This window comes from Pagrus major, chromosome 12 (assembly GCF_040436345.1).
Source record: "Pagrus major chromosome 12, Pma_NU_1.0".
Classification (NCBI taxonomy): Eukaryota; Metazoa; Chordata; class Actinopteri; order Spariformes; family Sparidae; genus Pagrus; species Pagrus major.
In genome coordinates, this window is record NC_133226.1 from 27,580,390 (window position 1) to 27,592,873 (window position 12,484).

A 12,484-nucleotide genomic window follows, 5' to 3' on the forward strand; every position below is an offset into this window, starting at 1 on the left:
CTCGATCCTTCTGTCCCGCACAGCCGCGCACAAACACAAACATCTGCACGTTTTCAAATATATGACGCAAGCACGCAGAGAACGTGGCGACGGCAGGACGCAGTACGGCAAGCCCACTGGGACAAAAGGCGATTCAGTACAAACAAATGTAGAAAAGTCTGTGTCTGCAGCCTTCGAAGGGCGCATTTGAAGGCCAATTATGTCACAACGCTGCGCAAAGGCTGTCCAAATTCAAAGGCTCCTTCAAATGCAGCCTTCATTTCCCTCTTTCTGGAGGACGCACCGCTACTGTCCTTCGCGGTCTCCCATATCCCAAGATCCTTTGCGCGCCGCTCAGTCCCGAAACAGAAGCGGGAAAGAAAGAGAAAATGGCGACATCAAGTGGCGCAGACACGACATTCAAGTGTGAGTCTCGGGTTTATACTCGGTTTTTACTCATTTGAACATCCAACGCCAGATGTGTTAAACTTCAAGAGACTATAAAACCTCCAAATTTCAACTTTCAGTTGAAATACGTGACGCTGGTGATGGTATGGTAAATATAGTTGTTATTCACCAATGGGTTAATGTTTATTTTATACTGTTGATAATTCAATTTAGATTTGACACATTGTACACACACAAATAAATGTACACGTTTGATAGATTTGAACCAAAACAGACTTTAATGCATGAACACCTGGTGACGCAACCACCATTGAATAATGTCCAGAATATCTAAAAACTGTGAAATAATTTAGGGTTTGTTGAAAAGCTGAGGCCAAACTGAATTGGTGACTTGAATTTATTAAGTCTCGTCTGAAGACAGCGAAGCTTCCTAATAGTTGGGTGAGAATGAAGGATTAAAAATAGAATATAAGCTGTGAGCCAAACAGGAGTATGAAGAGATGTTACAGTGAGAATGAATGAAATACTCTGAATGGGACTGAAAAGTGAAATAAATGTCAATGTATCAGTGATTGGGAACATTTAAATATTTAGATGGAGATTCTGGCTTGAATGAATGAAAAGATAATAGTTAAATATAGTTAAAATGTTTGGAAATATAGTCTGTATATCACTGTGTGTATTAAACTGACTCATTGATAAATCTGTCTCTCTGTGTTGGCCCAATTGATCTCAGTTGCCACAGTGATGGTAACCAGGGTGGTCACGGTAACGGACTGTGAGAGTTGATTTAATAGTGATTTTAGCTGAGGTTCACCTCACATTACCGTGCTTCTCCCTCCAAAACAGTAACTGCTATCACTCAAATAATGATATGGTCGAAACTATGAGAGTCTTGTAAACATTTAGTGAAATTTTTGTGTGTGTGTGGTCAAAAATGTGTCTTCTGGAGCAGTTCAGAAAAGTGGATGTGTTCGCCTGCCTCCAAAACTTTTTCCTCTCAGTTTCATGGGAGTTAATGCGGCAGTTGGTCGGTGTTCCTGTCAGTTAAACGCCCACCGAGCCAAAAGTTTTTGTCCGATTGCCTCCAGAGAACCACTCTAGCGACCAGCACGAGTTTTCCTACAAGCTGATGTCATTATTTTCCTGCTGGAGTGACAATTGTGGAAGCAAGCGCGAGTTGAAGACGAGGTTTTGTGAATTTTTTTGAGCTGCTCCCCACTCTGTCAGTTGGCTCCTGCACTCTGGCTGTCAACATTCCACCACATACACACCAATGCAAAAATCTGAAAGTGGCTGAAAAGTTACCGATGTTTGAACTGCGACTGTGCAAAAAGTATGAATGCTGTGAGAAAGATGAATACAGGCTTGAATGTAGACAAATTGTGGAATATTTCAGAGTTTGAATGGAGTTTCTATCTGGAAGTGTGAATGACTAGATGAGCTTTGAAAATGCTTGAAAAAGTGTGAAATGTGGGATTTTTTGAACATTCCGTCATCTTGAATGGAAAAAATGGCCGAAAAACGTTGAATATCTCTGAAATAATGAACGATATGAATGAGAAAAATAGACGCGGTCGATTCCCAATTGAGATGAATATTTGGTGTTTGAATGGAGTGAATACATTGAAAAATGTTGAAGGAGTTGAGGGCCAAACTTTCTGACCCGGAAGATATAATAATAAAACAGAAGAACAGATGTTGTGAATGCCTCCTGCATTCACAACCAATAATGCAAAGCAATGTAATATTATCACCTTTTTAGCTGTAAATAGTATTTTTTTAACATAACATGAATTATGAACTCCCTTTTTTAATGAAATGAATTAAAGGGCAAACCACAACTTTTTTCAGAGGGCAGAACAGTACTTAAGTATCAAAAGTACAAGTTAAATATAGATGGAAGTATGAACTGTAAACTATGTGCCGACTGATCATCAGACTGTTATTTTTATCTGATTCACTATAAAATAAATACATGAAAACATGTTGTACAGTAACCACAGTTAACACATAAATGTAATGGAGTAAAAAGTACAATATCTTCCTCCAGCATGTAGTGGAGTGGAAGTATGAAGGAGCAGAACATGGAGATACTCAAGTAAAGTACAAGTACGTCAGAATTGTGATTAAGTACAGTACTTGAAAACTGAAAATGAAGGTGAAAATGTACTTAGTTTCATTCAACCACTGGTAAAAAGTACTCAAAGTCATACTTGAGTAAAAGCCTTTCAGTACACTCGTCCAAAAATGGTCACTTCTGGTTCCAACAAAACAAGATGACAAACTCCAGGCTTCAAAACAGAAGTTTACACTTGGGAAAAACTGAGACTAATAATCAAGTGTGTCAATCCTACAGATTCATTGATTCATATGGATCCACAGATGATCAGCAGAAGCAGCTGATCTGGTTCATTCTCGTCCTTCTAGATTCACAGTTCACTAATAACTTGTCTGATGAGTTTTGTTTCAACACGTCTGAAGCTTGAAATGCTGCTTTGACTCAGGATGAGATTCTGAAGCTCAACTGTTTTGTCATGAATGCTTCAGAGTAGATCATTAACTGTGTGAGACAACTATTATACAGCAGCTTGAATCTTTATGAGGGTTTAGTTTGATAACTCGCTGCTGTCAGTCAGCTGTTTTTAACCAGGAAAAGAAAAGTGACCAGAATCAGAGGAAGAGTTAGAGAAATATCAGCAAAGCCTGAGGAGCCGAGAAACATTTTACAACTAAAAACTTTGATGTTTTCAAATGTGGAGCAGGTTTTAACTGAGGCTTCGTTGTAAGAGAGGAAACACAGTTGATAACCACATCCTCTTCTCTCTGCTTGTTTTGTTCCATCATTCTACCTTCAGTCATCAGGAAGTGAAGCTCAGACAGTCGTTGTCACTGAGAGGTGAAATGGCGCACAAAGCAGTTCAGCTGGACCGAGAGACTTTCTCTTGTCCGATCTGTTTGGATCTACTGAAGGATCCAGTGACTACTCCCTGTGGACACAGCTACTGCAAGAACTGTATTAAAGATCACTGGGACACAGAGGATGTGAGGAGGATCCACAGCTGCCCTCAGTGCAGGAAGAGCTTCATACCGAGGCCTCAGCTGCTGAAAAACACCATGTTAGCAGCTTTAGTTGAGGAGCTGAAGAAGACTGGACTCCAAGCTGCTCCTGCTGATCACTGCTATGCTGGACCTGAAGATGTGGCCTGTGATGTCTGCACTGGGAGGAAACTGAAAGCCCTCAAGTCCTGTCTGCAGTGTGTGGCCTCTTACTGTGAGAAACACCTCCAGCTTCATTTTGAATCACCTACATTTAAAAAACACAAGCTGGTGGAGCCGTCCAAGAAGCTCCAGGAGAACATCTGCTCCCGTCATGATGAGGTGATGAAGATGTTCTGCCGTACTGATCAGCAGTGTATCTGTTATCTCTGCTCTGTGGACGAACATAAAGGCCACGACACAGTGTCAGCTGCAGCAGAGAGGACTGAGAGGCAGAGAGAGCTCGAGGTGAGTCGACAAAACATCCAGCAGAGAATCCAGGACAGAGAGGAAGATGTGAAGGTGCTTCAACAGGAGGTGGAGGCCATCAATGGCTCTGCTGATAAAACAGTGAAGCACAGTGAGAAGATCTTCACCCAGCTGATCCGTCTCATGGAGAAAAGACGCTGTGATGTGAAGCAGCAGGTCAGATCCCAGCAGGAAACTGAAGTGAGTCGAGTCAAAGAGCTTCAGGAGAAGCTGGAGCAGGAGATCACTGAGCTGAAGAGGAAAGACGCTGAGCTGAAGAAGCTCTCACACACAGAGGATCACAACCAGTTTCTACACAACTACCCCTCACTGTCAGCACTCAGTGAGTCTACACACTCATCCAGCATCAATATCCGTCCTCTGAAGTACTTTGAGGATGTGACAGCAGCTGTGTCAGAGGTCAGAGACAAACTAAAGGACGTCCTGAGAGAGACATGGACAAACATCTCACTGACAGTGACTCAAGTGGATGTTTTACTGTCACAACCAGAGAACATGACCAGAGCTGACTTCTTAAGATATTCATGTGACATCACACTGGATCCAAACACAGCAAACAGACGTCTGTTATTATCTGATGGGAACAGAAAAGCAAAAAGAGTGAGTCAACAACAGTCTTTTTCTAGTCACCCAGACAGATTCACTAACAGGTGGCAGGTCCTGAGTAGAGAGAGTCTGACTGGACGTTGTTACTGGGAGGTGGAGAGGAGAGGAGGAGCTGGTGCAGCAGTCGCATACAAGAATATCAGCAGAGCAGGGAGGTCAGATGAATGTGGATTTGGACACAATGACAAATCTTGGATGTTATATTGTGACACAAACAGTTATTACTTTTATTACAACAATGTCAAGACTCCCGTCTCAGGTCCTGTGTCCTCCAGAGTTGGAGTGTACCTGGATCACAGAGCAGGTATTCTGTCCTTCTACAGCGTCTCTGAAACCATCACTCTCCTCCACAGAGTCCAGACCACATTCACTCAGCCTCTCTATGCTGGACTTCAGTTTAACTATTTGTTTCCTGGAGATTCTGCAGAGTTTTGTAAAGTCAAATAGACAGAAGTCATTTCAGGGTCAGTGGGTTAAATTCTGTGTTTCATTTCTTCACACTTGTTGTGTTTCCATCATTGTTGCTGAGAGCTGATTGTTGTGGCGTTTCTTCACTGCACACAGATCACCTGTCAATCAAACATGATGGGCGGTACTTTGACGTCTTCTTGTTGTTCTGTAAATGTTGGACTTTCTTCAGGCGGCGCTCCTTCCTGTGTCTGTTCAGCCACGGAGGCTCTCGCTGCTCATGATGACTTCAGTTTACATGATCATAATCAATAAGGAGATGCTTCATTATTTGCTTGTACACAGCTGAGATTCTGCTCCAACAAACTGATTGTGTGGATGAAGTCAATCTGTTCATGAAATCATTGAACAAGAGTGGTTTAACAGACTTTACTGATGGACGTGTGAACAAACTGAAGCTTTAAATCATCAATAAACAAACATGAACAAAGTCTTTTCTTCTGGTCTTCATTCAGGGTTTCATACAGAGCTGACGGAGAACATGTCAAACTAATATGAGAGTTCATTTGCTGAAGTTTGGGTGCAGTACTTGTATTTTACTGGAGTATTTCCATTCTCTGCTCTGTTATACTTCCACTCCTACATTCTGGAGTCAAATATGGAGCCTTTACCAACTTTAGTTACTAGTTACTTTGCAGATTACATGTTCAACCAGAGCCAAAGTGGTGCTTTTTAAATGGATTTGATGGAGATTAATGTTGATATCTGAGTCTGAGTCATTTGGAGTTGACATTATTTACAGTCATGTAAATAGATGTATAATTTATTTTACTTATATTTTTGATACTTAAATACATTTAATATCAGATACTTTCAGACTTTCAGAAGTTCTATTTTTATGGGAGACTTTGACTTTTACTGAAGTAATATTTAACTCAGTATCTTTACTTAAGTTTGACGTTGAGGTACTTGTTACAACAGGGGATGAACAAAAATGAACAAAATACTTTAAATAAACGATTCATTTTGTCTGTGATTTGTTCTCTGATGTGTCGTGTCTTTTGTCTGGACCCTGAGTCAGTGATAACGTTTGAATTGATATGAATAGAGTGGTGAAGTAATGAGTCCTAAAACCCAGAAACCAGTGAGCGTTTCTGCACATCTGGTTCCCTCATCTCAAAGTCTGTGATAGTTTTTTTAAACCAGTTTCAAGTTTAATGCCTGAAATAAGGTCTGTGGTTGATACAATTCATGTTATATTACATATATTCATATTGATTCAATACAGCCTGAGATGATGGAGAAACACAATAAAACCCAACATATCTACGTTGTCTGACTTGTGATGAAGAAATGCCTCCAGGAGATGAGAGGACACACTTCAGAGAGGAGGTTAACACCTGATTTCCCCCCTCAGATGATTGACAGGGCTGATGAGACTGCACTGCCACTGTGAACAGGAGCCTTTACTACACATTTACTACACATCTGCTGTGATCCAAGTCTCTGGAAAATGATTAGAAAAGGATGTTATTGACACGATCAACACATGGTCGAGCTTGTGCATAAATATATAACTATAGACGGGGTAAGCTCTAATTCTTTCAGGGTTAGGGGCGGGGCTTCTGGAGACTTGGATCACAGCAGACGAGCTGTTTGGAGACATTTTATTTTAGTTGGGTTTTTTTTAAGAGCTTCCAGAAATGTTTTGTAGACTATGAAACGTCAACCAGAGTTGAGGAGATAATGAATGAATTCTCATTTTTGGAGGAACTTGTGATTTAATTCCTCAGTCCAACACATTAATCCCCTCATGTGGTGTCCGACAGGTCTGGAGCCGAGGATCCTGACCAGATGGGACATGCAGAAATACGCCCGGGAAGCTTACAGCGCCGGCATCCGTTACATCGGCGGCTGCTGAGGGTTTGAGCCCTATCACACCCGGGCGCTGGCTGAGGAGCTGGCGCCTGAGAGGGGTTTCCTGCCCGCTGGCTCCGAGAAGCACACCAAGCCCTGGGTCAGAGCCAGGTGAGACTCCTTTCCTTTTACTTACTACTTACTTACTTACTCTTTTTAGGACCATTTTTACTCCGTGTGGAAGACCGGTATCGCTTCAAACTAGCTTCCTAGCATTAACCATCAACGAGTGCCTGTTTCAGTAACATTATCCACTGTGATGACAGTAAAGAGCAGCGTTCAATGCACACTATGTTGTCTGTAACACTCCAGAAGTGCCTGATGTTGTCTTACAAAAGAAGATAAAAAACGTGTAGCAATAAACTTCTGCTAATTGAATGAAATCAGTGTGAGCGTCACTTTTGTTCTGAACTTTGGACCTCGGGGGGCCAAAGGAAAAAAACGTTTATTAGGTCCTGAACCCAAACAGAACCGCACCTGTTCACCTGAGATTTCATGTCAAAATGGCTGCTGGGGAAAAGACGATGACTTCCTGCGCAGATTATGAAAAAAGATTGTTGTTGTGTTTGTTTTCAAACTTAGATAAACTATATTAATATAAACAACAATCATATTAAATCATTATTGTAAGTAACGTGTTCATACAGGACTCATATAGTGACGTAGCTGCTCTGACAAACTGTTACAGGTGGGATTTGTGTTTATCACAGTGGTGTTTCACTCAGAAACTGCAGGGGGCGCCACATCACACACGTACTTGTACTGTTCCCACTACGTGTTACAAACATCCAGTACGTTAACGCAGATAAACAGCCAGACAAACTCGGTTTTCACGAGCGCCTTGCTCCTTTATTTACAGTTTCCATACTGACAGGTGAAAGAGTTGAGTAAAACTGTTACAGAACAAAAGAGAGAGAAAAAATGTCTTATTAGCATGAAAACTGTTACTGAGTGACTAAAACACAGTAGCGATAAGTGCTAATGTTAGCCACAACAGGCGCTAATGTCATATGCAAATAGAAAGGTAAACGTCATTGATATGCTAATATGGTAACAAAAGGCTTGAAACGCTATTAGCATGCTAACAGTCAAACAATACGCTAAAACGCTTCTAGATTAGCATTAATGCTAGCAAAGTTAGTTAGCTACTATCAAAACAGATGCAGAAAACTAACTTTTACTCTGTACAGAAAACACATCTAAGACACTTAAACTTGTGCTTTCAGGTGCCAAACAGCCAAAACTTACAGCCGTTGCTTTCGGAGGCGTCTAGAAGAAGTTTAAGAAGGAAAACCGCCATCTTGTTCATCAGAGCTGCGTTTGTTTACAACTCGTCTCTATCCCATAATGCATAGCGCGTCTCTTACAAGCCTTCAAAATAAGAGTACATCTTGAAATAATGCAAAGCGATGTAATATTATATCCTTTTTAGCTGTAAATGGTATTTTTTTAACATTACATGAATTATGAACTCCCTTTTTTAATAAAATGAATTCAAGGGCAAATCACAACTTTTTTCAGAGGGCAGAACAGTATTTAAGTATCAAAAGTACAAGTTAAATATGGATGGAAGTATAAACTGTAAACTATGTGCCGACTGATCACCAGACTGTTATTTTTATCTGATTCACTATGAAATAAATAAATTAAAACATTTTGTACAGGAACTACAGTTAACAAATAAATGTAATAGTAAAAAGTACAATATCTTCCTCCAAAATGTAGTGGAGTGGAAGTGTTAATGCAAATGTGTAGTAAATGTGTAGGAACGGCTCCTGTGCTCATATTAGTTTGACATGTTCTCCGTCAGCTCTGTATGAAACCCTGAATGAAGACCAGAAGAAAAGACTTTGTTCATGTTTGTTTATTGATGATTTAAAGCTCCAGTTTGTTCACACGTCCATCAGTAAAGTCTGTTAAACCACTCTTGTTCAATGATTTCATGAACAGATTCACTTCATCCACACAATCAGTTTGTTGGAGCAGAATCTCAGCTGTGTACAAGCAAATAATGAAGCATCTCCTTATTGATTATGATCATGTAAACTGAAGTCATCATGAGCAGCGAGAGCCTCCGTGGCTGAACAGACACAGGAAGGAGCGCCGCCTGAAGAAAGTCCAACATTTACAGAACAACAGGAAGACGTCAAAGTACCGCCCATCATGTTTGATTGACAGCTGATCTGTGTGCAGTGAAGAAACGCCACAACAATCAGCTCTCAGCAACAATGATGGAAACACAACAAGTGTGAAGACATGAAACACAGAATTTAACCCACTGACCCTGAAATGACTTCTGTCTATTTGAGTTTACAAAACTCAGCAGAGTTATCAACACAAAGTCCAGCATAGAGAGGCTGAGTGAATGTGGTCTGGACTCTGTGGAGGAGAGTCATGGTTTCAGAGACGCTGTAGAAGGACAGAATACCTGCACTGTGATCCAGGTACACTCCAACTCTGGAGGACCAAGGACCTGAGACAGGAGTTTTTATTTTGTTGTGATAAAATTTGTTTGTGTAACAATCTAACATCCAAGATTTGTCATTGAATCCAAATCCACATTCAAATGAGCCTCCTGCTCTGCTGATGTTCTTGTATGCGACTGCTGCACCAACTCCTCCTCCTCTCCTCTCCACCTCCCAATAACAACGTCCAGTCAGACTCTCTCTACTCAGGACCTGCTGCCAGTCAGTGAATCTGTCTGGGTGATCAGAATAAGACTGTAGTAGAACCATGAATGTTGCTTTTCTGTTCCCCTCAGATAATAACAGAAATGGGTTTGCTGTGTTTGGATCCAGTGTGATGTCACATGAATATCTTAAGAAGTCAGCTCTGGTCTTGGGCTCCGGTTGTGGCAGTAAAACATCCACTTGAGTCACTGTCAGTGAGACATTTGTCTGTTTCTGTCTCAGGACGTCCTGTAGTTTGTCTCTGACCTCTGACACAGCTGCTGTCACATCCTCAAAGTTCTTCAGAGGACGGATATTGATGCTGGATGAGTGTGTAGACTCACTGAGTGCTGACAGTGAGGGGTAGTTGTGTAGAAACTGGCTGTGATCCTCTGTGTGTGAGAGCTTCTCCAGCTCAGCGTCTTTCCTCTTCAGCTCAGTGATCTCCTGCTCCAGCTTCTCCTGAAGCTCTTTGACTCGACTCACTTCAGTTTCCTGCTGGGATCTGACCTGCTGCTTCACATCAGAGCGTCTTTTCTGCATGAGACGGATCAGCTCGGTGAAGATCTTCTCACTGTGCTCCACTGCTTTATCAGCAGAGCCATTGATGGCCTCCACCTCCTGTTGAAGCACCTTCACATCTTCCTCTCTGTCCTGGATTCTCTGCTGGATGTTTTGTCGACTCCCCTCGAGCTCTCTCTGCCTCTCAGTCCTCTCTGCTGCAGCTGACACTGTGTCGTGGCCTTTATGTTCCTCCACAGAGCAGAGATAACAGATACACTGCTGATCAGTACGGCAGAACATCTTCATCACCTCATCATGACGAGAGCAGATGTTCTCCTGGAGCTTCTCTGACGGCTCCACCAGCTTGTGTTTTTTAAATGGAGGTGATTCATAATGAGGCTGGAGGTGTTTCTCACAGTAAGAGGCCACACACTTTAGACAGGACTTGAGGGCTTTCAGTTTCCTCCCAGTGCAGACATCACAGGCCACATCTTCAGCTCCAGCATAGCAGTGATCAGCAGGAGCAGCTTGGAGTCCAGTCTTCTTCAGCTCCTCCACTAAAGCTGCTAACATGGTGTTTTTCAGCAGCTGAGGCCTCGGTGTGAAGCTCTTCCTGCACTGAGGGCAGCTGTGGATCCTCCTCACATCCTCTGTGTCCCAGTGACCTTCAATACAGTTCTTGCAGTAGCTGTGTCCACAGGGAGTAGTCACCGGATCCTTCAGTAGATCCAAACAGATCGGACAAGAGAAAGTCTCTCGGTCCAGCTGAACTCTTTTCTGCTCCATTTCACCTCTCAGTGACAACGACTGTCTGAGCTTCACTTCCTGATGACTGAAACTAGTCTGAGCTCTGATCTGAACAGGGTGTGTTTGTGCAGTGAATCAGAGCTTTGAATTGGAGTCTTGACACATTTAACTCATTTCCTAAATGTTCAGTCTACTCTGAACCTTTGCACACACGTATCTGTATGAATCAATCAATAGTCCTTCACAGATTAATGTTTCAGGCAGGTCAGAAGAGAATAAAAGCCGTTTGTCCGTTATTTCCGGATGGTACCTGAAGGCAGCGTCACGGTCTCTTTGTTCCAGACTCGAAGCAAACGACAGAAAATGAATCCGCCATGTTTGTTTCTCTCTCCGTGGAGTTTAACGTCGTTAGTCTAAAAGTTTCTCTCTTTGTTTTCTGCTCCTCGATCCTTCTGTCCCGCACAGCCGCGCACAGACATCTGCACGTTTTCAAATATATGACGTAAGCACGCAGAGAACGTGGCGACGGCAGGACGCAGTACGGCAAGCCCACTGGGACAAAAGGCGATTCAGTACGAACAAATGTCGAAACGTCTCTGCAGTCTGGTCCTCAGGTCACTGGCATGAAACAGGAGTCTCTGCGGGTCTGTTGCCATCCGGGTCACGGCACCGAGCAGCTGCAGAAATCACTCAAGTGCTGTTGAACAGTTTGCTGTGGTGACGTCACGTGTTGGACCAGAGTCTGCCGGTGGACTGATGGACCGACAGGCACAGAGCGGAACCGAGCCGGTGACTGAACCCAGAGCAGATGAACCAGCAGCGTTTTATACAGGAAGAGCAGAGAAGACAAAAGGCAGCTTCAACCAATAGGAGAACAGAAGACATGCAGAGGGAGGGGGCGGTACCGGCCCACACATTTAACACAGTGATCGAACCGGTCCGGATCCTCTGATTAACTGCTGTTACACAAATGTGTCTCTGCAGCTTCAGGAGATTGTTGCTGTTGGTCACCCACCCAAGTGTTTGTTTAAAACTTAGATAAACTATGTTAATATAAACAACAACAATCATATTCAGTCATTATTGTAAGTAACGTGTTCATACAGGACTCATATAGTGACGTAGCTGCTCTGACAAACTGTTACAGGTGGGATTTGTGTTTATCACAGTGCTGTTTCACTCAGAAACTGCAGGGGGCGCCACATCACACACATGTACTGAAGTATCAAAAGTACAAGTTAAATATAGATGAAGTATAAACTGTAAACTTTGTGCCAGCTGATCATCAGACTGGTATTTTTATCTGATTCACTATAAAATCAATAAATGAAAACATGTTGTACAGTAACTACAGTTAACACATAAATGTAATGGAGTAAAAAGTACAATATCTTCCTCCAAACATGGAGATACTCAAGTAAAGTACAAGTACCTCAGAATTGTACTTAAGTACAGTACTTGTACATTTAAAAAGTAGGTGTAAATGTACTTAGTTACATTCAATCACTGGTAAAAAGTACTCAAAGTCAAAGTCATTACTCAAGTCTTTCAGTATCTGATATTTAATGTACTTAATATCACAAGTTGAAGTAAATGATACATGTATTTACGTGTATGTATATACTGTATACTGTGGCTCTTTTTATCTGATTACCAATAAAATGAATACTTTAAAAATGTGCTTCTTTGGCTCTGATGCAGCAGTAATTTGCAAAGTA

The 12,484-nt window shown here is 42.0% G+C and overlaps 2 protein-coding genes across 2 annotated transcripts; one reads left to right on the top strand and one right to left on the bottom strand.

Annotated features, from left to right (window-relative positions):
- Positions 1 to 3,291: 3,291 nt before the first annotated feature.
- LOC141005986 (tripartite motif-containing protein 16-like) lies at positions 3,292 to 5,422 on the top strand. The gene has a single exon (XM_073478059.1). It carries the CDS (start codon positions 3,292 to 3,294, stop codon positions 4,966 to 4,968), a length of 1,677 nt encoding a protein of 558 aa, XP_073334160.1. The 3' UTR covers positions 4,969 to 5,422.
- A 3,276-nt stretch (positions 5,423 to 8,698) lies between these two features.
- On the bottom strand, positions 8,699 to 11,206 carry LOC141005901 (tripartite motif-containing protein 16-like). The gene has a single exon (XM_073477964.1). It carries the CDS (start codon positions 10,803 to 10,805, stop codon positions 9,147 to 9,149), a length of 1,659 nt encoding a protein of 552 aa, XP_073334065.1. The 5' UTR covers positions 10,806 to 11,206; the 3' UTR covers positions 8,699 to 9,146.
- Positions 11,207 to 12,484: the final 1,278 nt, after the last annotated feature.